Raw genomic sequence first — 26,311 nt, 5'->3', positions numbered from 1 at the left:
GAAAGGTGAGTATGGGGCGCCTTATGGCCTCAGCTCCCACAACCTGGTGGGTAACCCAACAAGGAAGTTGGCATGACCAAGGGGGTCCAGAGTGGGGCAAAGAGCCCAGAGCAAGTGAGGGGCAAGGAGCCCAGAGTTTGTGGAAAGGAAATGGAGCCTAATGAGGGGTATGGAACCTAGTGAGAAGCAAGGAGCCCAGAGTGTGCATGAGGGGCAAGGTGTCCTAGTATGAGTGAGGAAGTTAGGGGCTGGGATAGGGATAATAATCTGGATACTATCTGTGAGGCATAGGACACAGTATAGGGAAGGTTGGAGCTGTGTATATTGCCCTAGGCATCAGGGCATAAAATGGGCAGCCTCCCGCATTTTTATACCAGTTATTAATACATCAAGAAACGCCAGGTGAGACAGGGCAGACTGCCCTAGACAGGTGGGTGGGCCAACATTGGTATGGGCCTCATGATGGCTCCATGCCACAGGGACAAATTACTGATTTTTGAAGGTGTGTCTGGCTAACACAACGTAATCTGAAGACAAACCATGTACATTTACCTAGTGGTCTGAACTAATACAGGTGAGACAGATTTAAAAAAAAGAGAGAGAAGGAGAGGTGGTTGGGGGTAAGGGGAGGCTGTGGTTTTACTTCAGGTTACCTGGGCTAATCCTTCTTTCAAAACTTGCTTGTGGATTTTAAAAAGTTGCGCTGTGAAGGCATCTACTTGGATGGTGCTAAAGAGAAAAGAAAACATTATACTGATCACTTTACCTTGTCACAAAGGAGCAACAAAATTAAATCATTATCCAAGAAAATCTGCCGTGTGTTGTAAGCACCAAGATGTGTTTATTCACCAGCCCAATATATGGAGCTCTGGCCAGACTGAGCTCTTAAGCACTGGTAAAAGCCCTAAATGCAAAGCCTTATGTCCAAGGTTTACAGGTGTTTGTGCCTGAAAGCCTTTGCCTGAAAACTTTTCCCCAGCTATTTAGTTAGTCTAATAAAAGATATCACATCTACCCAAACAACCTTGCCTGCGTATGTCCTTAGACCAACACTGCGACAAGCAACAACTCTGCAGCATCCCCCTGTGTACTTGGCAAGAGTTTCAAATGATCAAACCCTTATCTAAATCACTCAGAAGCACAGACATAGGAAAATGCTTCTGTGCACAAAAGCTCTGAGGCAATTTCTGCTTATAGCTGCACTTCAGCCTTAATTGGGGAAAGGAGGAGAGAAAGAAAATGAAAAATACAGAGGGAAAGACCAATCTTCCTATCCCTAATGGAGCCTAGTATAATTCACATAGCAAATCATGGAAGCCACTACCAAATTCAAGTTACCAAACTGGCACATCAATAGGTTCACTGGTGTCATGATCAGGGCCTTGCATAGAAACCTGAAACCTTATTAGCAGCTGTAACTGGGGGGGGGGGGGTGCTTCTCAGGGCTAGATCTCGAGTTAGCCTGCCCATCTGCCTAGGGCAGGCTGCCCTGACTCGCCTGCCATGACTTGAGTGTTATCCTGATGTATTAAGCAGGAGGCTGCCCATTCACTACTTTGATGCCAGGGGGGCACTATCTGTGGATACATACCTTTCCTACACCGTGGCCCATGCCTCACAGATGCCATCCCAGGCAGCTAAGCTCACCTGTAACCCTTCTCCCTCTCTAGCTGTGGTCCTCTCTCTGGGACCTGCGGCTCTCCCTTAGGCCCTGGCCCCACCCTTAGGCCAGTCAGAATCCCAAGCCTCTTGCTCCAGGCATCCCTCGCAGTGGGCTCCTCGCCCTTTTGACCCGCCTTGGGTTCTGGCCCCAGCATAGACCAGTTTAGGTATCCAACCAGTCAGGTCTGAGCCGCTTGCTTTCTCTCCCTCACAACTCCACTGGATCAAGTGAGTTTCAAGCCTCTCACAGATCTCCCAGGCCTGGTCTTTCCCCAGCCAGGACTGTGCAGGGGTTGGAGGTTATCAGGCACCCCCTACTCACCTTTCACAAGGGAGGACTGCAGTCCTGGCATTTCCTGGGGCTACTTTTAGGTCATGCGTAGGGCCTGGGGCCTCCTCCATCCCCACAGCCCCAGTCCATATACCTCCAAGTTGTTCCTGGCCCAAGAAGTTCAACAGGGAGATGTTCTTCCCCTGCTGGCTGGTCTCAAATGGCTCCCCCAGCACAGAGAGCTGGGCATATTAAATGGCCACCCTCATCAGACACCTGCCATCTCCCTGGCCTAGCCCTTAAAGTGGCAAGCACCAACAGTGCCCTGCCACAGCAGCTTTTCGCATTCCTAATGCATGACACCCAACAGCTATAAAGAAGGAACCCTGGGTTTGGGCATGCAGACACTAATGACAACTGGTAAGTATGTGTTCCTCAAGCTCTGCCTTCCATATACCAAGTGTATAATATCCCACTTCCTGCCACCATCTGATTCTCTTCCATCGTCTCTTTCATCCTATTTGTAGCTGACTAGGGAGCAGAAGGAAGGGTCAATATGCCTCTAGAGGGGTCATATACTGAGAAAATATTTGTTTGTAAGTGACCTCTATTTCCTTTTTATGGCCAGGCTTTGGGGGGGATTGACTAGCTAGCAGTGCCCTCCTTCATGAGGTAGGATGAGAAGGCTCTGCAACCTGATCAGGGATCAAGCACTATGCCTCCCTAGGAAACTTCTGCTTTGGGTACAACACCGAAAGAAACAGGTTTCACAGAGGTGTGGAGCAGGCCCTCCACACACCACTGCAGCAGCCATCCCCATAGGGAAAGGAGTTTATGTATACAAATATACCCATGGAGAGCACTCTGCAATTCAGGTGGCTCAAACATTTGTTCCTTCACCCTCCCCCTCAAAAAGCCACAGATTGATTTTTGAACAGCTTGAGAAAATCTGAGCAGCAAACAGCTCCTTTAAGATCCCATAGCTGTAACCTTACCTCCTCAGGATTACTAGATCTTCAGGGGTAGGAACAAAATGAAGTGAAAGCCAGATACAATTTAGGGCAAGGCCTATACACCTTTTCTTTACTGAATCATAGAGGTTAGTAATCAGAATCTGAAACTGCAAGAACCTCCTCTTCAAGGTAATGGCTGTAGGAAACAAGACCTTTAATAAACTGCAGCAGAGAGAGCAAGGTCCCAAGGCCTTAAAGAGTCCTTCTAGCAACCTAGTTAACAGTGAATGTAAAGCCCAAGGATTAACAAGCTGCCAGGTAGTAGGCTGCAAGTCCACAAGACAAGCTAAAATGGAAAATATACTGAGGCAACGATGACATCTCCCAAACACCACTTTCTTGTCTAGGTTTCTAATCTGCTGGTAAGGAAAAGCCAAAAACATTAAAGCTTTTTGATGACACAGCTAAAAATCTGATAAGTTTAAATAAGAATTTTAAAATGTATAGTGCACCTAACTGTATAATCCACTTATGAAATACTAGCAACTGTGTCATTAAAATAACATGCTAGAGAAAGGGAAAGGCTGCCAGACTGAAAACAGAAGCAACACACAGTGTGGGTGTGTCTACATAGCACAACACAGAGCCAGTCAAAGAAACCGCAGCCCTCTGTCAAAACTCTCTTAGCTACACTGCTTCCAAATCTGAAACTGATGCAGATACACCTGGTTCAGCTACCTTTGCACAAGGCTGTCCTACCTGAACAGGCATATCCAGAATCAGCAGTGTAGGAAGTAAGGTATTCACATTGTCTGTTGAGAACGTGAAGGGCTGGAGGAATATATATGGTTTGGCGTAACGAAATGACAGGTGGCAACAATTTGAAAAATATGTGCTAAGTTAGGTAAGCCTTACATGTTAAGTGTTTAGTTAAAATACACCATGCAATAAATACCTAGCAAGAGTGTGTTCCAGGAATTCTGCATTCTGGCTAATAGCATCCACAAGCAGATTAAAATCTTGTTGAACAGCATAGGCTTGCTCAAAGAGAGCGCTTGGTACTGGAGATGGGAGCAATGTGAAGGGAGCAAAGTTCACCACCTGGGATAAAGATAAAATGGACAAGTCACCCTCATATTCCTCTCTCCAAAGCAGCAGGGCTGATGCCTGATTTGGTTCCAATTTAAAACTGGCATGCTCTAGATCAGGGGTTCTCAACCTTTTTTAATAGATGTACCCCGGTGGCTGCAGGGTGGGGTGGAGTGCGTATGGCCGGACATGAAGCAGGGGGAGGGGGTGGCACGTGGCTGGATGTGGAGTGGCGCCAGCACAGGGTGGTAGGTGGCAGTGGTGGCTGCCACATGCGAGCCCCCCAACTGTGGCCAGCCAACCAGCTGGGTGGGCACTGCCTGTGCAGCCTGCAAAGGGGAGCTGCTGCACTCGCCACCCCCCCCCACTTCCAGCCCTGCTCCTGGGAGGTGGTGGTGCGGGGCGGTGGGTGGGGGTGCTCCACCCCCACCCATGCATACCCCCTAGGGCCTTCCCAAGTACCCCCACAGGTAGGCCCTGGTTGACAACCTCTGCTCTAGATGAGATCCTTAAATCTATACACTCTAAGAATAAAACCTTCCTGCAGATTTCACTCTGCATACCTCTGGGCCTAAAGCTCTACAGTGTGACTGTGAAATTTAATGAATTTTGAGTGCTTGACTTTGACATCTCCGTAAGCACATAAAGTTTGGAATAGCAACTCCATAGTTAAGGCTTCACTGAATTTCTCATTTAGAAGGAGAAAAATCCCAGTTTCTACTTGAGCAGTGGAGCAGTTCCAGGCATTCAGTTCTAAAATTAGCACTCACTGCCTCTCTTAACACAACATTTTTTTCTTTTAAACACTGTCAGTCCAGATCTCACATGCCTCTAAACTAACACGATTAGAACTGAGGCCACCTCAAAAACAAATACCATCTTTAAGCAAATCTAAGATGAATTTAAGACAAGCCTCCAATAATTAAGCTCTATACATGGGAAATGTATAAATATTATAATTTTCCATGCATAGAATCCAATTATTGGAGGGTAATCATTAATTCATCCCCCCACTTTTGCAGGGGAGGTCAAGCAGCTTGCCCCTGCTTGTGCTTGCCCCCACCCCCTGCAACCTCAGGTCTTCCCTTCCCCCGCTCCCCAATTACTCTTGCTCCATGGTGGCAGGCTTCATCCCTGTTTGAGCCTGGGGCACTGAACACACCTCAAGCCTACCTCCGTAGCAGCCATTCAGACTGCTACAGTGTCAGCTGGGGCTGTGCTCAGTGTCCCAGGCTGCATGTGGATAGAACCTGCCAGTGCAGAGCAAAAATAAGAGTAAAGTGGGAGAGGGGCAGGCAAGGAACAGAGACTGCTTGTAGGGTGGGAAGGGAAATAGTGGTGGGGGAAAGAGGTTGTGGGAGGGAGATGGCAAAATGAGAGGCAGGAGCAAGGGAGAGGGGAGGGGAAGCAGTGGTTGCAGCCATGGCCCCAACCTCAGGCAGAGCCTGAGCCACAGCAGCTGTGCTGCCTGCCCCCCCCCACCTTCATCCTCATACTTAATTCTAAGATGAAAGGCTTCCCGCCCCCTCCCCCCCCCCCCCCATGTAAAATGTGGAAAAAACCTCGCCTCAGAATCTAGTAAATACAGTAGTATATGGGACAACATTTGTTTCCTTTGTCCTCACAAAAGCCTGGAAATTTATGCAGCTATTGTAACATGCTGTATATTTCACAAGGCCTTCACAAACAAGCTGTGGCAGCTGCACTCATTTCCTTACCAGGCTCTTATTTTTTGGAGTGGAAATTTTGTTGAGATCTTTGATCTTTTTTAAAAGATGAAAATATTTCAAAGTAAAAGCGTTGAGTCATCAAGCCACATAAGTTCTATGCTTACATCAGACACATTGGAATCCTCTTCGGTCCTCATCAGAACTCCTTCAAGAAGTGCTGCATCCACAGCGATTGCTGCTACATCCTGAATAAGCTGCTCATTATGTAAGATGTCCTTCCACAAGGCAGTCATTGCAAATGCTAGAAGGCAGAAAAGTAACATAAAAAAAGACCTTGCTCCAGTCCTTTCAGCCTTTGTACAGCCTAATCTTTCTGGGCTAGATGATGGTGAAATGACAAAGAGGTTTTATTTTAAATTAAACCAGATGAAACTGTTGGTTTCTTTTACCTTTGACAAGCCCCCTTCTGTATTTAATTCTGGCCTGAACACCTCAGGGCTCCTTAAGAGGAGGAGAATCTGAACAATGCCATAACCATGGCTTTATTCAACACTCCTCACTCAAATGAAATTGACATTAATCTTCAGTAGGAGGCCTGCACAAGACAGTGTTACCTGCCAGCTCTGTGTTCCTGGGGAACCCTGGCACAGTACCCAGCCTGTCTGACTTACGAAGGACCACCCCCACCTTTGCCTAAACCAGAACTGATCAGAAGAAGGATTTACAAAAAGCAATGAAGATGCAGTGAGAGAGACACCTAAACCCCTTGGACAAGGGTGACAGGATTAAGGTAACTACCCTAGTCTCATCTGCATCAAAGATGGGACAGGGAGGCACCTCCTTTAGCATTCAGAGTGGAAAACAGATTCCAAGGAAAGGACTGCACTGAACTCTGGAACCAGAGAAGCAGGGGAGCACTGCATAATGAAGGATCTCTGCTCCAGATGTTAATCAGCCCACACCTGCACACACCCAGCCCAGCATTTATCAGACCAATTCTAATGATGATTTTTACTGGTACCCAAAATACTGTTCTCCCTTGAACCATTGTTGTTTCCCTACAAGAACCCCTACCCAAGCTCAAGTTTCTGTTCTTGGATCCAAAAGCTGCACCAGTTCCACAGGGACTTCACCGTCTCCTTTTTCTGCCTGGAATATCTTCACTGATCGTGCTGGGGGCTCTACCTGTCTCAAGCACTCTGGACCCTAAGCTGAGCAGCTTGTCTATGAGCTCCAACAAACACCTGGGAACCTCGACTAGCTCACGCTTTACTGAGTGGTGAGATCCCAACTCTGTCTCTCTTTGTTGAAGCCCACTTTCTAAACTTCAGACTTGATTTTAATCTCTCTCTCTCTCACTCCAGGAATAGCTTTCTAAACCTGACTTTTATTGATCAAAATTGAGCTAGATTTCCCCAAATACCCAAATGAAACCATGTAATATTGTAACCGTTTCATCTGTTTGTCTCTCCTTGTATAGCTATTATTACTAGTAACATTATAAGTTTCATACACCTGGCAATAAACTAACTTTTATGGTCAAGCTGGATGCCATACTCTCTCTCCGAATCTCGTTTACTCTTTCTTTTCCTCGACTTCCCCATTTGCTCTGCAGCACTGCTCCTCTTACCTAAGCCAAAGATCCCCGTAATGCCCAAAAATCCTGTGGGGTCTGCTCATCAAGGGGGTTACTACCAGGACAACTGTGGCAAGAAATTGGGGAAGTGTTGAGTCCATGGCATATAAGGGTGTCAGCTTGGAAGTGCTGGTTGACCCTGTCTGCTCAGACATGCTCTGTTAACTTGCGTGTGTGTGTCTGACTGCATTTTTTGTTGCCCTGCTGAACTGAGTCTGTGGCATATGAGGGTGTCAGTTTAGAAGTGCTTATTTACCCTGCCTGCTCAGACGTACTCTGTTAATGTGTGTGCATGTGTGTGTGTTTACCTGATTCTGTGGCTAAAGGAACCCCAGCTCTGTTGAAACTAAGCCCTGCAGGGTGGGGACTTGCAGAAGGGAGAGATAGAGCTCAGTATAGAAATACAAATGACACAAGCAGTATGTTGATAGAATTACAGAGAGCCCAGAAACATAACTCTAATCAATGAGCACATCCTAAAGTGACAGGCAAATCTGCTAACAATAGTGCCAAAAAATGGCATCCAATTAAGCGCTGTAACAATACTATGCAGACCTAACTACACCTACATTTCTCCAATATAGCCCATCAAAATACAAATAGTAGCATCTATGAAGAGAGAAATGTATTTGAGGGAGAGGAGGAGTTTGGGGTTTTTTTTTTTAAAGAGGATAATAAGGAAGTAACAAAACACATATACAGGCAGTCCTTGGACTTATGACACAATTGGTTCTTGAAAACTGTGTCTTAAGTCGAAACGTTGTAACTTGGAACCAATTTTCTCATAAGAAACAAGGTTATAAATGGGGGATTGGTTCCTGAACCAAAGCCCGATACCCTATTTTTACTAAAAATACGGCAGAATTTTGTACTACGTCAACTATAGATTAGTAATATAGCTACATTAATGTATTTATATTGTCAATAGCAATCATATCGATTTGGAAGGACTTCTTTGAGGTGACTTTGCTGGACTTTTTGAAAGGCTCTTGGTTGGACTTTTTGACGGGTTCTTGGCTGGAGTCTTCTCAGGAGTCTTGGCTGCAGGTTTTTCTGGAGTCTTGTCTGCTTTCTTAAACGAAGTATCCAAGGAAGTTGGGACAGATGTTCTCCAGGGAGGCAGGCAACACAGCAAACTTGTTGACTGGCATAGCATCACATCGGATCAAGTATTGTTAAGTCAAAACTGACATCATAAAGTTGAAACAGGGTGTCAATTTATAAACATTGTAAGTGTGAAATGTTGTAACTTGAAACGTTGTAAGTTGAGAACTGCCTACCTACACTAAGGTTTTCATTTCCTATAAAAAAACAGTCTCTGCGAAGAGGTCAGGAACTAACTGGACTCCTCTCAAAAAAGCAAGCAGCATACTGGGTTGTATTAACCAAAACACTGCTTTCAAATCAAGGGAAATTATTCTTTCTCTCTATTCACAACTGGTGAAGCCTCGCTTGGAGTACTGTGACCAATCTTGGGCCCAAAGCTTCAAAAAAAGATGTAGACTGATTAGAAAGAGTCCAGTGGAGAGTGGCAAAAATGATTAGAGGCCTGGGAAATGTGATTTATTAGGAAAAGCTGAAAGAACAAGGATTATTTAGGCTGGAAAAGAGAAGACTGTAGGGAGATGTAATAACAGTCTTCAAATACCTAAAGGGAGGTTATATGGCTATAGGGTACAGGACAAGGAGGAATGGCCTCAAATTGCAGTAGAGGAAACGTAGATTGAAGATTAGGAGGAACTTTAGCACTGAAACAGGCTACCTAGAGAAGGTGTGGAATCTCCATCCTAGGAAATCCACAAGACCAAGTTGAACAGACACTTCACTTGGATGGTTTAGTCAAGGATGATCCTGCCTTGAGCAGGGGCTGGACTAGATGGCTTCACGTGGTCTCTTGCAGCCCTACTACCCTACAATGCTGGGATCTGTGCAACAGATCATTTCCTTGTTTGTAATAACCCTGAATAGGGTTATGACGGGGTTTCTAAATGCACAGCTCCATTGTTCCTAACCTGACTGCAAGCTGGTGACAACAAAAGTACTGGGTTGCCACTGGTTTGTAAAGATAATCCTCCAGTCAGAACTGCTGGGCTGCCAGCACAGCTTGTTCCTAGCAAACAAAAGAGCAAAGGGGAGTTCCTGGCATGCACCCAGACAACCAGTTCTGAAGCCTGAATGCGCGCAGAAAAGCTAGAGCTGCTTGGGATAACAGCTCGCTAAACTGATGCCCCAAGTCATGTTAGCATCCCAGTGGTGGGAGGCCTCCCAGGGAGGCATGTCCGCTAATACATTCTCAAGTCTTCAGGAGAGGGCGGTAGGCAGCACGGCCGGCCTATGCAATGATACTCTGGGAGGCGCCTCACACACGAATTCTGCAGTTAAGTGGCAAAGGAGCCAGAGCCACCTGTCCGCCTGTGTGAGCTGGAGCATCCAGGGGTGGGCGGGAGCGACAGGCACAGGACACAGAGGCCCAGACAGACTCGCAAGCGCCCCGCCTTTCTTTGCACATGTTAAGGCCCAACTGTGCCTGCAGCCAAGGTTATAGGCAGACAAGGTTCCTTGGGTGAATTTGATATCTTTTATTAGACCAACCCAAATGGTTGGAGAATAGTTATTAAGCAAGCTTTCGGGTTCAAAAACGCTTCATCAGGCTAAGGAAGCTGCAGCAGCTGGTGTGCGCTCTTCCTGGATGGAATGAAAAGTAAACAAGCCAGGGGCTGGGCTGTCGGGCCTAAGTGAGTGGTCTGCTAACCCCCCTATGCGCCCGAGCTCCCTAACTGCGCTGGCAGGAAGTCCCCCTCCCCAGGAGCGGAGCCCGGACAGCCCAGGCCCCGGACCCACCTTTCCCCTCCAAGTCTGTCACCCGCCTTGGCCGGGGGCCGGCCCGGCCCGCCTAGCTGGATGCGCCGGCCGGGGCAGTACCTGGCTTCGCTACGCCGTCAGGGACCAAGCGGGGGCTGCTAGGGACGGCGACACGCTCCCCTTCCCTCCGGCCTGAACCAGAAGGCAGCCTAATCCGCTCCCGAGACAGTGCAGCCGCGCAGCCTTCTCTTCTGACTGGCAGGAGCGCTGGCCTATCAGACTAGAGTGACGTAACGCGGTCTCCAAACATTCCCGGCTTTGCCGGGCTTCAGCAGCGCTGCTAGCCCCGGGGCTTAGTGCGGGAGGGGAGAGCCGCCCGCGCTTCCGCTGCGCCACACGCGTGCAGCTCAAGCTGGTGACAGCTGCAGCAAGCCCTGGCCTCAGCCCCAGCCCCACCCCCGGCATGATGTCACTGGCCTCGCTTAGGAGCGGACTCAGCTACCGGCTCGGCTCAGCTCTGCAGGGGATAGGGGTGGGGTTGCGGGAAGGGTAACTGGCCCCAAGCGCGGCGGCCCGACAGGCAGAAGAGCCGACTCTCTCGTGGCGATGGGGCAGGGCGGTGTGCGCCTGGCCGGAAGCGGGGACAGGAGGGAACAGGCGGGACGCAGGGGAGGCGCCTGCGGCCTCTTGGCAGGGAGGAGTAACGGCTGGGGCATGGCGTTGTTGCCCGGAGCTTCGTCACAGCTGTGTGACGTCACTCCGCGGCATTGTGAGGCAGCCTTACGTCAAGTGAGTTCATTCAAAGGTCCCGGAAGAGGTGAGCACAGGGTGGGGAGCGGCTGTGAGCAGGGTAGTGCGCTGGTAAGCGGGGAGAGCAGCCTCATGGGGTAGCTCTGCCTGGGGAAGGACGCAGGGCAGTTCCTGCGGGGCTGGCAGGGTGTGGGGACCCTGCTTGGCATCTCGTCTCCCACAGAAGAGGCGGGGGTGGGCGAGGGCGTAATGGAAAGGCAAGTACATAGGGGCAACCTCATTCTCGGGATAGGATGGAAGGGTGGTGATGCCTGCTTATGGCAGTCCACAGGAGCTGGGTTAATACCAGTTGACTCGGGGGTGGGGGTTGTAATAGCAGTTAGAATCATTAGGCTAATATGCATTGGGAGTCCAAAGTCATGGCACAAGCCTCCCTCTGGAGCCCGCAATCACCTGTGCTGAATATGGCCTGTTTATATTTCCTTGTAGGATTGTAGTGCAAGCTACTGCTCCCCCTGAGCAGTGGAAGTGCCTTGCAGTCCCCAAGCAGGAGTCATATAAATGCTTCCTGATTATAGTTGGACTGAAGAGGTTGCAGTGGTTTGTCACTTACTCCTCCACCCATTTGCTGTTGCTTTTATGCCATTGCCATCATCAGTTTAACTCAGTGGTAGAGGCATAACTAGCAGTTTCAGTGCCCTGGGCAGAGGTGCCAGAGAACAATGAAAGTGGGGAGATACCAAGCATGAGGATGAGGTGGAAGCCTGGTAGCAGAGCACAACAGCATGCTGCTGGCATCCTTGGGACTAGTGTCATGCTTGCCCTGTGTCCCCACCCCAGTTACATTACTGCTGGTGGTAACACTGTTTGGGGCTTAAATATAGATGAGGCATTAGCATTTTTACGCACTGTCAACTAGATCTGCACTGAGCAGGATTATGTGCAATGGTGTTAAAATGCTGTCATTGTTTTGTCAGCACTAGAATTTCCAGTGTTGCTGCCACTGGCAAAGGGAAACAAATCTTACATCCAAGAGACATTTTTTGGAAAGTTTCTATATTGGAGCTCTGTAAAACTTTTCATAAAAGATAATGAGCACCATTTTTTTTTTCTGTTTTCAAGAGCTAATGAATTTCAATCCCCTTAGTTACCACAGTGAAAAACCTGTTAAAATTAACAAAAAAATTTGGCAGAAATGGTCAGTAGCTACAGAAAATAGGTTGCTGCCTCCTAAGGTTTTAAGTGCCGGTATTTCAAAATTTGTGGTGCTGATGAGGATGCTGTCTACTTGACAACAATGATATTAAACAGTTGTGTGTGGATTTAGATTCATCTTAGCTGAACATGATTTTTTCCACTGTCTTGAAATATGAATATGCTTACATAGATAGGATAAGAACTGAATTAGCAGGTCTTTTAGGTCTCGCATCTCCATGAAAATCTGTAGTTACACTGTATTTTTAGAATCCTTTGTGTGAAGCTCTTTTTTTATTTTCTGATTCTGTCTCATCTATCTATTGTGATTCAGAGATTTCTGCATTTTATACGGCAGCAGCACACAATTGTGGTAATGTCAGTTGTTCTCTTCACCAGCAAAAGAGACTTTTATGTTTGTGCAGCAGGGTGAGGTACTGGTCAGTGACTGGGGCATCTCAGTAGAAATCTGAATAACTATGAAAAACGGCCAGTGATCTAAGTAACTGCCCATTAAATATGGTATAAAGCAGGGGGGGCCAGCTTGCAGAGGACATGCACAGATAGCTTCTGTGCATGGCACATGGCAGATCAGGAAGGAAACAGCAGCAGGTAAGGCAGGGGACAGAAAGCAGGGAAAGGAGATCTGAATGTCACTTGGGGAAGATGTGTAGGGCTTACCTTTTGGCATGCCTGCCAAAAGGATTGGCCCCAGCTTCTCTAAAGCATGAAGGCAGTACTATGATAGGTCCATCTTTCTATTTCTTTTCAGTCTTGAAAAATATAAGCAATCTATAAATTAAATGGATAAAAATAAAACATTTTGAAATTCCAACAATGCTGAATTTGGAATTTTTTTGTGTCCAATGCCATCTATCTTTTGCAAAGCATTTTTCCAAGTTTCTTCTATTATTTTTCAGGTGCTATGTCCAATGACAACTCATCGGGGTGTGGCATGAAAAGCGATCTGATGTCTGTATTTGGGAATCAAGGTTTTTAAATAGTCACTGTAGCTGCAAAGGTAAAGGAAGGTCAGACTCCAAACTCTGTTCTAAGCTTTCAAGAGTGTTTTGTTTTGAAGACTAAATAGTGAATTATATGTTTCTCTATAATGAATTTGTTGCTGGTACTTAATTAATGGCATTATATGCTATTATAAATGTTGTGAATAACTTCAGGTGATTCCTTACTAAAACCTTCTCATTTTTGTATTCTAAAGAGTCAATTTTAACTGAAAATAACTTGATGTTTCTGCTCTAGATTTTGCTGACCAGGACAGTAAAAACAATCTTCAACTTTACATTGATATAGAGGAGCAGTACCAGTCTCTACAAGAAGGAAGGGATAGAAAGAAAGGAGCCAGTGACTTGACTGATGCTTTATTGGCCCCAGAAAATAGCCCAGCCAATAGAAATAAGAATTGGAAAGACCTTTTTCCGCTACAAGGAACAAAAGCACAAAACTCTAGGAGCAGCCAAAAAGAAAAGGTTCCATCTTATCTTAATAAAAATCAGACAGTTGACAATTTGGCTGCAAGTTGTGCAGCCAGAGTTCATCAGTCAAGGTTTGCCTTATCTTCTAGAAAGCGTTTATCTTCTCAAAGTGCATCCCCACAGCTACTCAGTATTGAGCAGCTATCACAAGTGCCTGCTGTTTTCACAATTGAGAAACCTTACATTGCTAATAGATTAAGTCAAAAGAAACTGCCTGTTGGTTGTCCTCCAACCTCAAGGCCTAACAAAACTGTACAAACTTCTTTTATTTCTAGAGGAGGGTGTTCTCGTGAGACTATTGCTTGTGAGTGTCCAAAGCAGTCAACACTGCATGAACACGTGAGTAGAAAATCAAATGAGAAGAAAACTGCTGTATTTCATGGAAATAGCGTATTCTGCTTGGAAATATCTGGTGAACAAGCAAATATATGTTTAGATTATCCTTTGAAAGCAAAACTTGAAAGACCACAAATAAGTGAGCATATTTGTTCACACACTGATTCATCTTCACTTGTTATATCTCTAACATTGGAAACAGATTATTCAACTCCATCTATTTCATTAGGAGCAGCTGAGACAACTTCTCCAAAAATTAGGATAGGCAGAGGACTTTCACATTTCACTTTCAAACTTAAAGAACCTGATCTTAACCAATATTTTAACAAGTTACATATTTCTATATTGCCAAAACCTGAGGGGTTACATAAGCAGCTCACACCAGTTACTGGACAGGTAGAATGGGAACAAATCCCAATTCCTAAAACCCAGCAACACCTGAAAACACAGACAAAATCATCTAATTTTGACTTTCCTAGGCTCCAGATAGATCATGTGTTTACCATAGTTAAATCTGTGCATGCAAACCAATTTTCTGTGACCCCTAAGGATACACAGTGTACAGTTCAGCCTTTCCATTCATCTGAAGAACAGAAGCCTCAGTTAAAGATTTCCAGTCCCATAGTACATCCTGTTGTGCCAGTCACATCCAAAGAAAGGTCTTTCAGTGTTCGTCCTTTAAAGCCAGATCTCTGTAACTACAAAACTAAGAAAGAAACAGCAGCAGGGTATGTGCCCTTAACAGAGGCTTTTGCATGTCATTGCAGTCAGTTGTGTGATTTGAATGTCGTAGTGCATTCAAAGTGGAGAAATTCTGGTACTGAAAAATTCCTAAGCAGTAATAGAAAACCATTCAGAAGAGGAAGTGCAGTAACACCCAGATTTTCTGCACACTCTTTATTAAGTGATAGATACAGTGGTGACAAGTCCCGCTATACCTCTTCAACAAAAAGAAAAAGAGATTTGAAGATGCAAAGTATTCTGAACTTTTGCTTTGGGTGGCCTGGAGGTCAGAAAAAATGTGAGATGCCATCTAAAGCAAAGATACCTCCTGCTGCAGAGGATGCAGACACAAAACAGGAGGGTCTCTTGATCCCTCCACCTCTCCTACTTGAGAGCAGGAGCCCAACCACCCCTCTTCTTCCACCAAGGGGGGGGGGTGTGATACCCCCATTTCACCAGAGTGAAAAAGAGAGTCGGAGTCCTGCAGCTGGAACATTACATGCTGAAGATAAACCAAGTACCATGACCTTGCCTCATACAAGGAATATCGAAAACATAGCCTTCTCCTCTGGTGGAGAAACTAAATTAAAGGCCAATAATACTTATATGCCTTTGGAGAATCTGGATTCTGAATCCAACCTTGTGCCTTCTAGAGACTCAGTCATGAAGAAACTCTTGTCTTGTAGATGTGGAACTATGCCACAAGATGGCCTCTTCCCTAATGGAGATATTTCCCAGTCAGTTAAAAACATAGTCAAAACCAGTCCTGGTACTATTAGAGGAACCTGTAAACCTGAACAAACAAGGATGAGTAGCCAGAGTGAAAAAGCAGATGATGCATATAGAACGTCTCACTGTAGTCACCAAGTTATTTTCCCAACTCATTTGTCTTTTGAAAATGTACATAAGCATGAAGACGCAAGAAAACACTTCACAAGTACACAGTCTTACTTTGAGAATGGAGTTCCAGCAAAGACTATGAAAGAAGAGCTCTTAAACAAAGGTAGGAAAACTGAAACTGATGAAAAGACAAATATCAGAAGTGATATGGATGCTGCCACCATGCAGCAAAGTTGTGTAAATGGCTTACATGCTTCAACACCTGCTGAGGATGGTGAGGGAAAACAAACTCTACCCAAGTATTCTGTTCCTCACCTCTACTGCTGCCCATCCTGCCAGCCTGCTGCTAAACAAAATTTTGGCACATCAGGTGACACTTATAACTGCTTCCAGGCAAAGCAGAAAGTACCTGAGAGTTATTTGAGCATAGAGAAAGGATTTGCAATTGATCCTTGCCTGGGAAGTAGAAGCCAGTGCACATGTTCTCAAGAAATTCCACTTCACTGAATGGAAAACAATGCTGTATATGAGAAGAATAGAACTAAACATTTAAGGAGAAATGACGAAGACCTGAATCAGGTTTGTCCAACTTAAAATATTTCTCTCACGCACACCCACACACTTTCATGCGATATCATTAAATACCTTGGGCAGAATCCTGTTTCACTTTATATGCTTAGGTGTCACTTACCCAACCATGTAACTGTCATTTTTGGCATGTAAACACATTTGATCTTACTCTGTGTTCTTACACATACATACAGCTGCTGAGTAGGCAGCCCTCTGCCTGGGGAGGTACACAGCTCCATACTCCTGCACTCAATGTAAGCACTAAAATTGTGGCCTGGTAAAAACCTAGAGGAGATATATCCCAACAGCCTGCTGGTTAAGGCACTTGCCCATGAAGTAGGGGACCTGGGTTCTTGACCCTTTCACCCAGCAGGTTTTCAATCTGTAGCTCCAACTTCCACCACAGTATCTTTAACCACCAGGCTGTAGGTTAGGCATTATCATGTGTCCTGTCCTTGAACCTGAGCCACTGCACCATCCATTGAATAGCTACTGGATAAATTGGATGGACAGCAATGAGGAAGTTTCCATTGTGAGCAAAGATCCAGGGTCTCCACCCTTCCAGGACAGTAGCTGTCTTATTGAGCCACGCATCCCCTAGCTTGTATTCTTTCTCCTGGCCCCACATCACTTTCTTGATTGCCTGGAAGACCAGCCTCAGGAGGAGCTGGAGAGGGGACTGGTTAGTGCTTAAGCTGCAGCATGGTAGTTAGTACACTATTCATTAGTTAGCTACAGGTTAAAACCCCACTCTGGGTGAGGGGTGGGACTCAAACCTGCCTCCTGGGCAAGTGCTCTGACCACTAAGCTACTGGGCTAAAACAGGGAAGGATGGGCTGCAAGTCCTCTTTCATCTAATCACTTAGTCACGTGAATGGGTTTGCCTGTGCAGAATTTTGTGAATTTACAGTTGCCCAAGGTTTAAATGGAGCTGAATATTGGGCTGGCTGGAGTGAAGAATACTATGAATCAGTGTCCCAGGGACACCGGGGCTATAGGGAAACCCTGGCCCAAAACCAAAGAAAAAGGAAGCACTTACCCCTTGCAGGAGCCGAGGACAGCAGAGGAGCGCACGCCGGGAAATCACCCGCGCATTTTGTTAGCCACGCTCACATCCAGCTGAGAGCGGGTGACGTCAGCGAGAGATGCCACCCGGTGGGAATAAAGTACAGCGCTGGGAGCACAGGAAGGAGACTGCAGGAGACCATGGAGCCCGCGGGGAAGCCCGAGGTCATAAGCGGGCACACACGGGGTTTCTCTGCCTCGGGCAGGAAAAGCTGCAGCAGCGCCGGGAGCGGTGAAAGCAGCAAGAGCCGCATCTACGGGAATGCCAGCTGTGAAGCTGACGAGAGAGCCGGTAGGAGAGCTGGGGAGGGAACCGGCTGTGGAGCCGGTGGAAGAGCCGGCTGGGACGCCGGTGAAGGAACCGGTGGGAGAGCCGGCTGGGACGCCGGTGAAGGAACCGGAGAGAAAGCCGGCAGGGAAGCCGGGGAGGAAGCCCGCAGGGGCAACAGGGCCTCAGGTCTCGTAGTTCTCGGACCAGAGTCCAGCTTAAGACATCGAGTCAAGCTGGTCGGGGACGAGGGAAGAGACAAGGCGGGGTCGGTTCGAAGAAACTGAGAGACCCACGACCGAAGGTGGCGTTGGCCGGGGTGTAGGGGAGGTTGGAGCCCCATGAGTGCCCGCTGAAGGCGTGATGGCACTGGAGGCTGCGGCTCCACTGGACCCACTGATGGTCCAGATAAGGCCGTGGCTGGCAAGTTTCGGGGGTCTGCTACCGTTACCCGGGGCACCCTCTGGGGGCCGCCCGCAGGACCGGGGCAGACCCGGTCAGCCACCTGAGCAAAAGCAGCCCGGGAACGCCTTTTGGAGCAGCAGCGGACATAATCAGAATCAGAAAAGTAGGGCTGGTAGGGACCTCAGGTGATCATGTAGTCCAGCTGCTTGCTTAAACTAGAATCATCCTTATCTGAACTATCCTAGACAAGTTTTTATCTAAACTAGTCTTAAAAACCTTAAAAAGGAAGGAAGGAAGGAACTCTGTCCCCTTGTGTGTACATACACATGATGCAATCGTGGATTATACTCGGTTTCAAATAACAAGATAATGGAGTTCTGTAGCCTTAGATGAATCAGTATTTATGTTTTATTTGTTCCATTATATTAAAATGGACTTTTGCTCCTTCAATTTATATTTCAATTTGAGATGCAAAGCTGAAAATTAATCAGTTTCACTGCAGTGGTCAGTCAGTACAAACACTGATTCTCAAAATTATTTAATATTCAATGGAAAGAGGTAGTTAGTCTGAAGTCACACAGAAGGCAGAGTAGATTTACACCTTACAGATTAACTAAACCAGAAATATATAACATATATAGCATAAGCTTTTGTGAGCTTTTGATCACATAAATCCTTTTTGATGCATCTGATGAAGTGATCTTGGGGTTACCAAAACATGCTGTGCATTAGGGGTGTGCGAAGTGGGCCCTATTCGGATTTGGCCTGTATCGGGGACAGTGATTTGATTAATTGATTCAGATCACTGTCCCCGATTTGATTCAGCCAAATCCGAATCTGAATATTCAGTGCTGATTTGGAAATCAATGATTCAGACATAGACAACACAGCTTTAAATGTTTTTTCTACATATCTCATGGTACCAGCGCAGCTTGTGAACGCTGTAATGCTGGGGCACATGGAGCATCCCACAGGGTGGGGCCCTCCACATGCTCGGCAGCAAACCCAGAAGTGGACCAGAAGCACTGCAGGTTCACTTCTGGGTCTGCCAGGGAGCATGCTGGGGGGGGGGGGGGGCGCCCTGCACCCCCCCCCCCAGATCAGAGATTGGCCACCAGGGGGACCCTGGGTGCCCCCCCCCCAACCCAGGAGGCAGCAGTTGCTGAGCCGGAGGGGCACAGGGGGCCCCCCCAGCATGCTCCTCAGCAGACCCGGAAGTAGACCGGAAGTACTTCTGGTCCACTTCTGGGTTTGCTGCCAAGCACGCTGGGGAGCCCCCCACACTTCTGTGGGATGCTCCATGCACCCCACCATCACAGTGTTCACAAGCTGCCTGCTACCTAGAGGTATGTAGAAAAAACATTTAAAGCTGCGTCTATCCGCAAATCGATTCGGAGGGTTTCAATTCAATTTGGAGAGATTAAAGGGTCCTCTCATTCCATTTGGATTCAGAGATCTGGCCACCGAATTGGGCCAAATCTCCACTGAATCGAATCAGGGACTGAAGCTTCACACAGCCCTACTATCCATCTCTGATAATATTAAATATTTTTAGAGAAGGAATAACATCTGAACTATTTTATTACACTTTTTAATAACTAATATTGAGACAGGAATTTAACAAATAAGCTGCCTCAAAAAGGACTTATACTTTTAAGAGCAAATTAAACAAACACTTATTTGAGCTGGTTTAAATGGGTATGATCCAGTCTTGAGCAGGGAGCTGAATTAGGTGACATCGTGAGTTACCTTCCAGCCATACTTTTCTATGATTTTGTGATAGAAAGAACATATCAAAAAATAAAAATTCTAATGAAAATCTGTAGGGATAATTTTCTAGGGCAGTTTCTGAACTATATGATATTGTATATTCTTTATATGAATATAGAAAAAACAGGTTCTTCATATTTAATTTGTTTAAGTACACAAATGAGCCCTCCTCTAAAGCCTGTGAACAGCCTAGCTACACTTAAATTGCATCTAACAAATTAGCCAACTCTAGGAACTATATACTCTGATAAGCTCTTCTTACAGCAACATCACAAGAATGATTTCATAGCATTGTGCAGGCATTTCATTGACCAATCCCCAACTACCATGTAACTGGTACTTAATGGAACAAAATAATGACTAGTGTAATTTTATAAAGCATTTGTGATATGAAAAGGTAACACCCATAAAAAATGCCTCAAGGGACAAGGGTGGGGTATTGTCGCAGCTGTGATATTCCAAGGCAGTGGGCAGGCAGTGGTTTTGGCAGACATGCCACAAGGTAAGCCTCGCATCCTCCAAATGCCACTCCAGTTCCCTTCTCCTGTATCTTCTATTGGTCTGCTTTCTGTGCCCTGCTATATCTGTCACTATATTCCCCGCTTATGTTATTTGATGCATGCCACAACCCAGCTGCCTGTGCCATTGTAGCATGAATGCTGCAGGCTAACTACCCCTGGTCCAGGGAATATACAAGCAGCAATGCCTGCATCTTACCTATTATTTTTTGGTTGTGTGTATTTCCTAAGTGCTGGGAAATGGCTGTGAAGGGCTGATGAGGCTGTTAGGGATTTGGTAGAGTTAAGAGATTTGAATTTGGTGATCCAATTCCAGAAGATCTGTTAGCCCTTTCTGACTTTTCAGGGTCCTGTGGGTTATTTCACTTGCAAGGGGAAACTGATTGTAGTCAGGTTTTTTTGATGCATTTACAAGATTGTATCTAGTTCTATTTCCCTTAACATGGCAGAAGTCAAATAGCTGGAGACAAATTCTTTGCTCCTAAGGCCTCTTTCTGATTGTATTTATTTTCTTTAGGATGCTTCAAAAAATCATTGCTGTTAGAAAACGATAAAGGAAAACAAGTCATCTGTGAAGGCAAAGCTCATTATGGCCTAAAAGTGTGTGAGAGAGATCACTGAGTGGAAACAACAAACAATGACTTAAAATTATGGAAATGATAATTTATGTCAAAGTATCTGAATAATGACTCTCACATTAAAGTAGTTGCTAAACGATGATAGCCAAGGGAGGTGATGAAGTGCAGTGCACCACCTAGGAGAGGACAAAAGCCACTGGTATATTTAGTTAAAAACTGTTAACTGAGTTACAGCCCCCAAAGGTCATGTGTACTGCGAGCCTATGTAGAAACTTGTCCCCATTACTAGTACCCTGGTCCTTCCTCCCCCACTTCACTGTGGTACATATGTTTGCTCATTTGGTCTTGTTTCACTTAGGTTATAACCACCTTGGGGCAAGCTGACTATCTTTGAATAGCACCTAGGCTTGTGCATGCTACAATTGTATGGTAGTGAGGGGTGTTGGGAATTCCAGCTCAGGGTCACTGTGACCTCACAAAGGGCAGTTTTTGCTGCATACGGTCTATCTCCTATGTGGGTGTATAAAGGAAGAAAGAGTTAAGCAGCCTTCTACTCAGCCTCCTTGTATTCCTTGCATATAAGTCAAGCATTGTTATGCTCTCCTTTCTGCTAGTGCTCTCTGAAAAGAGGGAGCAGAGGACGAGGGCAAGGGTCTGCTAATTGGTGAGACAGGGAAAGTGTATCCCCAGAACAGATCCTCATAGACTTCTCTGTGCCATCTGTCAGGCAGGTAACTCTGCCTCACAAGGGCTTATGAGACAAAGTTGTTTAAAGCATGTAATTATCTCTGAAGACAGTAAATTCCCTGTAGCCACCAGCTAGCAGTATGAGCAACTTGCTGTAGTCAAATTGTTGAGTTAGCCTTGCTTGGCTGGCTCTCTGTTCCCAAATCATAGGACTGAAGTCATGGTGTCAGTGTGTCCTGGCAGGGATATTCTTAAAGCATGCCCTGGCCACCCACTCCCACTTGTATGCATCAAACCTGCAAATACGCTAGTATGGTCTTTTTGAGGGCATCTGCCCACCACCTTTCTTGAGACCTCAGCCTCCAGAATGCTTGAAACTAGCCATGGGGAACAGCACAAGCAGTTTCACCAGTGTATTTCTGTGTTTGGATTATGTGAGCAAGAGCAGGTGAGTGGGATATGTTCAGAGACATCCTTGCTAGGGCACACTGCTACCATGGTGTGGGCAACCCCAGAGAGCCCTGCAGGCCTGCTAAAATAGTGCTACTTGCTTCTCTGAGTAGCAATGTTCTGTTTGACCAGTTCTCTGCAACCCCTTCCACATCCAAATCCAAAATCCCCATCTCCCTTAGAAACATCTTTTCCCCCACATTACTATCTTGAAAGCTGTTAGGGTGACAATATTTGGATCTTGGGGAGCACTGGATTTGCAGCTGAATACAGGGCTTTTTTCTACGTCTCAGCAGAGCTGCTGACCACAAGGCAGAATGATGTATTAAAAATAACATTGCAAACACGTAGGCAAGCAGTTTTCTAACAAGGTCGTAGTGTTGTAAAGTATGGAGCCTATTGTGTAAGAAGAACAAGATGCAGCTCACCAGCTATCATCAGAAGATAAAGCAGAAGCAAGGCCTTGGAGATGAAGGAGTCAGCAAGAAACCAGAAAGAACCAGCGAGTGACCGAAGGAAGTGGAGGTCAAAGTCTTAAGCATGCGCCCATAGCAAAAAGGCATGTAAATAAATGAAATGCATAAGCAATCCCATGCTAATGAAGTAAACAGTAAACAGAGGTGGAGCTAGAGATAGGAGGAGATATGGGTGGAACCAAAGGAGGGGTGAAGGTGGAGTAAATGTTAATGAGCATGGACCAAGGTGTATAAAATGTGAAAAAAACTAATGTTCGGGGCAGGTCCCCTGGTTCACAGGCTGTGTGTCTGAGGGACCTGGCCCAAAGCTGTCTCCATTCTGAATAAAGCTGTTGTGAGCAATGTATGCTGGTGTTTGCTCCCTGCTTGCTCTGGCTAATGAGTAACAGGATCCATGAACAATTGGATCGTCATCTCCCTAGTTGCTGGGCACCGCATGGAGTTGGGATCTAACAAAAACATTTTTATATCTGGCACTAGCATTCCTTTTCATAGATTCATATGGGACTGGAAGGGACCTTGGAAGATCATCGGGTCCAGCCTCCTGCACCAGGCAGGAAAGACAAGTGGGGTCACCTGACCCCAGCAAGATGACTATCCAGTCTTCTCTTGAAGATTTCCAGGGTAGGTGATTGCACCACCTCTCGATGGAGCTTATTCCACAGTCTGGACACCTTGACTGTGAAGAAGTTTTTCCTAATATTGAGCCTGAAGTGGTCTTCCAGGAGTTTATGACCATTACTCCTGGTTCTCCCCAAGGGCACCCTGGTGAAAAGTTGTTCACTGAGCCCCTAATGTACTCCCCTGACATAGCAGTAAACTGATACCAAGTTCCCTCTCAGCCTTCTCTTTTTCATACTGAAGAGTCCCAGGTCCCTCAGCCTTTCCTCATATGGCTTGCCATCCAAGCTTCTCATCATACAGGTGGCCGTTCTCTGGACTCTGAAGTTGTACCAGATCCACATTAAAGTGTGGCACCCAGAGCTGGATGCATTACTCCAGTTGGGGTCTCACCAGTGCTGAGTAGAACAAAAGAATCACCTTGGTCTTGCTGGAGATGCATTGATTGCATACCAGAGTACTATTTGCCCTGCTAGCAACAGAGTTGCATTGCCGGCTCATATTCATGCTGTGGTCTGTTATTACCCCCAGGTCTCTTTCATTCATATTGATGGTCAGGTTGGTGTTACCAAACCTGTAGGTGTGCAGGGGATTGTTCTTCACCAGGTGGAGCACTTTACATTTCTCAAAGTTGAATTTCATCTCGTTTTGACTCACCCAACTTGCTAGATACACCTGTATCTGTAGCCTATCTTCAAGCATGACCATGTTTCCCCATAACTTGGTGTCATCTGTGAACTTGGCCAGTGAGCTCTTCACCCTCTCATCCAAATCATTGATGAAGATGTTGGAAAGTACAGGACCAAGCACCAACCCATGCAGGACACTACTGCTCACTTCTTGCCAAGACAACACAGATCTGTTCATTAGGACTCTCTGGGTCCTACCTCGCAGCCAGCTTTGTACCCACCTAACTGTCTCGCAGTTAAGCCCGCTATCTTCCAATTTACTTGCAAGAACATCGTGGGATACCAGATCAAAGGCTTTTTGGAAGTCAAGGTATACAATACCCACCACTTCTCCCTTATCCAGGTGGCAAGTCACCTAATTGTAAAAGGAGATGAGGTTGGTTAGACAAGACCTGCCTATGATGAAGCCATGCTGGCTGTCATTCAGAATCTTACCTTCTGCAAGCCTATCACACATAGACTAATTAATTTTTCCAGGATTTTCCCTGTGATAGAAGTTAGGCTAATTAGCCTATAGTTACCCAGGTCCTCCCTCCTCCCCATCTTGAAGATGGACACAACATTGGCTCTCTTCCAGTCCTCAGGGGCCTCTCTGGAATGCCACGAGTTTTGGAACAGTTTTGCCAGGGGCTCCGTGATGATGCCAGCCAGCTTCTTCAGCACCCTCAGATGAAATTCATCGGGTCCTGCTGATTTATATTTGTCTAATTTCTTTAATTGATCACACACCAGTTCTATGGTAACAGTAGGGAGGCAATCATTTCTGCCCTGCTCATTCTGTACCCTATCCGGCATGATTTTCCCCAGGACCTGGTGAAGCACCGAGGCAAAGTAGTCATTTAGTTCAGTTTTCTCCTGATTGTCGGTAACCAGCTATCCTTAGTTGTTGAGCAGTGGCCCCACACTCCAATTTGCTTTCCTCTTTTTCCCTACATACCTAAAGAAGGACTTTTGTTGTCCTTGCTCCAAGGAGGTGTATTGCTCCTTTACTGGAGCTGCACCTCCATCTTACTGCATCTCCATGGCTATGCTCCAATCATGTGAGGAGTCCCGCCAGGTCTCTGTTATCCCTACTAGGCTGTACTGCCCATCGGAGAACAGGAGAACAGGAGGGCTAGCTCATCCCGCTTGTTCCCCATGCTCCTAGCATTGGTATACGGGCACCTGAGTCCTCCTATTGAGACCCTCAGCTTCCTGTCACGCTGAAGGAGGGTTATTCCTATTATTTTAAGCTGCTGTCGCCCTCTCTAGCTAGATGTTTGTGTGGATGAGTTTTCTCTCCTTTCTCTTTGCTTCATACTTGCCCAGATACTCCCTTGATGCTCCTTTGACATCAGGAGCTGAGCAAGCAAACTCGGTAGTGCTCCTTACACCTTCTGTCTGAGGCTGAGAAAGCAGCACTCATGCCCATCAGGAAGTCAAGGGGTCTTAGCCCACCAAACATTACCATGCTGCTGGACCTCTGCAATCCCAGCTGAGCAAGTAAGTACTCATTAAATTGCATTACATGCATTAAGGACAGATTTCCTAATATCCCAATTGGCAGCAGTGTGGAGAATCCCTTCATCCAGATGTTCAGTCCCTGTCTCAGCAAGCAATAGGAGCTCTGTCCTGTTGGAACACTGGGTATGGCAGGGAGGCAGGGTACTACAGCAACACATATGTAGCCTCTAGCATGGTGGAGACTCCTCCCTTTGTGCTTCACACTGGATGGACACTTGGGACCTGTTACTTATTTTGTCAATATCATGTTGTTTATTTTTGACAAGATGCCCAGGGTCCTGTGGGCATTGGGGGCTGAAGGAATGCATTGTTTCATTGGCAGGCAAGGTTCTTTGAGTAAATGTGTCCATTGAGTAAATGTGTGTGGAAAAAAGTTCTTAGCAAGCTTTTGGGCGCAATTGCCCTTCTTCAGGCATAGGGAGTGTCTGCTGTTCTGAGACTCCAAGGAATGAGAAGCTAAAAGTGTGACAGGATGTCAATGAGAATGTAAATAGGTAGAAATTAGGAAAACAAAAGGTAAAGCGGGAATAGGGGGGAAGCAGCGGGAAAAAAGCCAGAGGTGAGTAAGGGAGACACTTAAGAGCAGGCAAATAATTTTTGGGTATAGGTTGGCACTGGGATGGGGCAAAGAGAAACATATTATGCTGTAATAATCTGTTCTCTAATGGACCAATGACAATAATCTGGCAGAATGAGTGAGACTATCAACAAAGCAACAGGAAGTTATAACATGAGTCACTAACTGGATCCACAAGATGGCAGTGCATGATCTTGTATCACATTAGCAAAATGCTCTTTCAGGGGAATTGTTTGAGCTAATTGTGTGCTCTGGAGACTTCTCTTACTAAAGTACTGGTTCACATGTGCCCATATCAGATGTAACCAGAGCTTATTACTGACAGTTAAGTTGTGGCCATTGTGAAATAAATTGGTAGTCTTGATCCAGATCTTTAATTAGTGAGTGTCCTTATCAGAGAAGCTACTCTGAATAGCGGTTCATAAATCAGTGCCGCGTAATGCATTTTCCATGATCTGCATTTAATCATAAATGAGGCCCCTGCCTGTGCGCATATTACTTACAGCTGGCTAGCTAATACTACTGGGTGGGTTTTGGGGTAGATGTTTCCAGAGAGTAGCTTAGTATGAAAAGGGCAGGCTAGCTGTGTTTATTACATCTGTTTTCAGGCACACAAGGTGCCAATTTCTAGGTACAATTCATTCAAGTGTGTGTGTGTGTGTGTGTGTGTGTGTGTGTGTGTGTGTGTGTTGGGACTGGAGAGAACTGAGAATTG

At 46.1% G+C, this 26,311-nt stretch overlaps 2 protein-coding genes across 18 annotated transcripts in view; one reads left to right on the top strand and one right to left on the bottom strand.

Annotated features, from left to right (window-relative positions):
• The window catches only part of GSS (glutathione synthetase), a 39,384-nt gene extending 28,973 nt beyond the window's left edge, over positions 1 to 10,411 (bottom strand). For 3 of the 4 annotated variants that reach the window (XR_002094048.2, XM_006262091.4, XM_019499281.2), the window contains exons 1-4: positions 10,204 to 10,411; positions 5,810 to 5,946; positions 3,842 to 3,987; positions 654 to 729 (exon numbers count right to left, since the gene is read on the bottom strand). Coding sequence is in view for 3 of the 4 variants with exons in the window: in XM_006262091.4 (XP_006262153.1) it covers positions 654 to 729; positions 3,842 to 3,987; positions 5,810 to 5,938 (351 nt within the window). In the remaining variant the exon portion in view is untranslated. Of the gene's footprint in view, positions 1 to 653; positions 730 to 3,841; positions 3,988 to 5,809; positions 5,947 to 10,122 lie in introns of all 4 variants that reach the window. The other variant, XM_019499280.2, reaches the window with a different exon arrangement.
• Positions 10,412 to 10,440: 29 nt separating this feature from the next.
• LOC106737931 (hypothetical protein) lies at positions 10,441 to 22,552 on the top strand. Of its 14 annotated transcripts, none has more exons than XR_002094046.2 (5): positions 10,441 to 10,872; positions 12,948 to 13,048; positions 13,288 to 13,859; positions 17,038 to 17,346; positions 20,533 to 22,552. XR_002094046.2 is itself a non-coding variant. In XM_019499278.2 (3 exons), the coding sequence occupies exon 1, from the start codon at positions 14,826 to 14,828 to the stop codon at positions 15,924 to 15,926; it is 1,101 nt and encodes a 366-aa protein (XP_019354823.1). In that variant the 5' UTR covers positions 13,866 to 14,825; the 3' UTR covers positions 15,927 to 15,998; positions 17,038 to 17,346; positions 20,533 to 22,552. The 14 variants fall into 14 exon arrangements, 3 of the variants coding, with proteins under 3 accessions (XP_019354823.1, XP_019354824.1, XP_019354822.1); XR_002094043.2 differs by having other exon boundaries at positions 10,441 to 10,900; positions 12,948 to 13,058; positions 13,796 to 13,859; XR_002094039.2 differs by having other exon boundaries at positions 10,441 to 10,900; positions 12,948 to 13,058.
• Positions 22,553 to 26,311: the final 3,759 nt, after the last annotated feature.

Source organism: Alligator mississippiensis, chromosome 9 (assembly GCF_030867095.1).
Source record: "Alligator mississippiensis isolate rAllMis1 chromosome 9, rAllMis1, whole genome shotgun sequence".
In the NCBI taxonomy this organism is placed as follows: Eukaryota; Metazoa; Chordata; order Crocodylia; family Alligatoridae; genus Alligator; species Alligator mississippiensis.
This window is presented reverse-complemented; position numbering and strand designations above follow the sequence as displayed.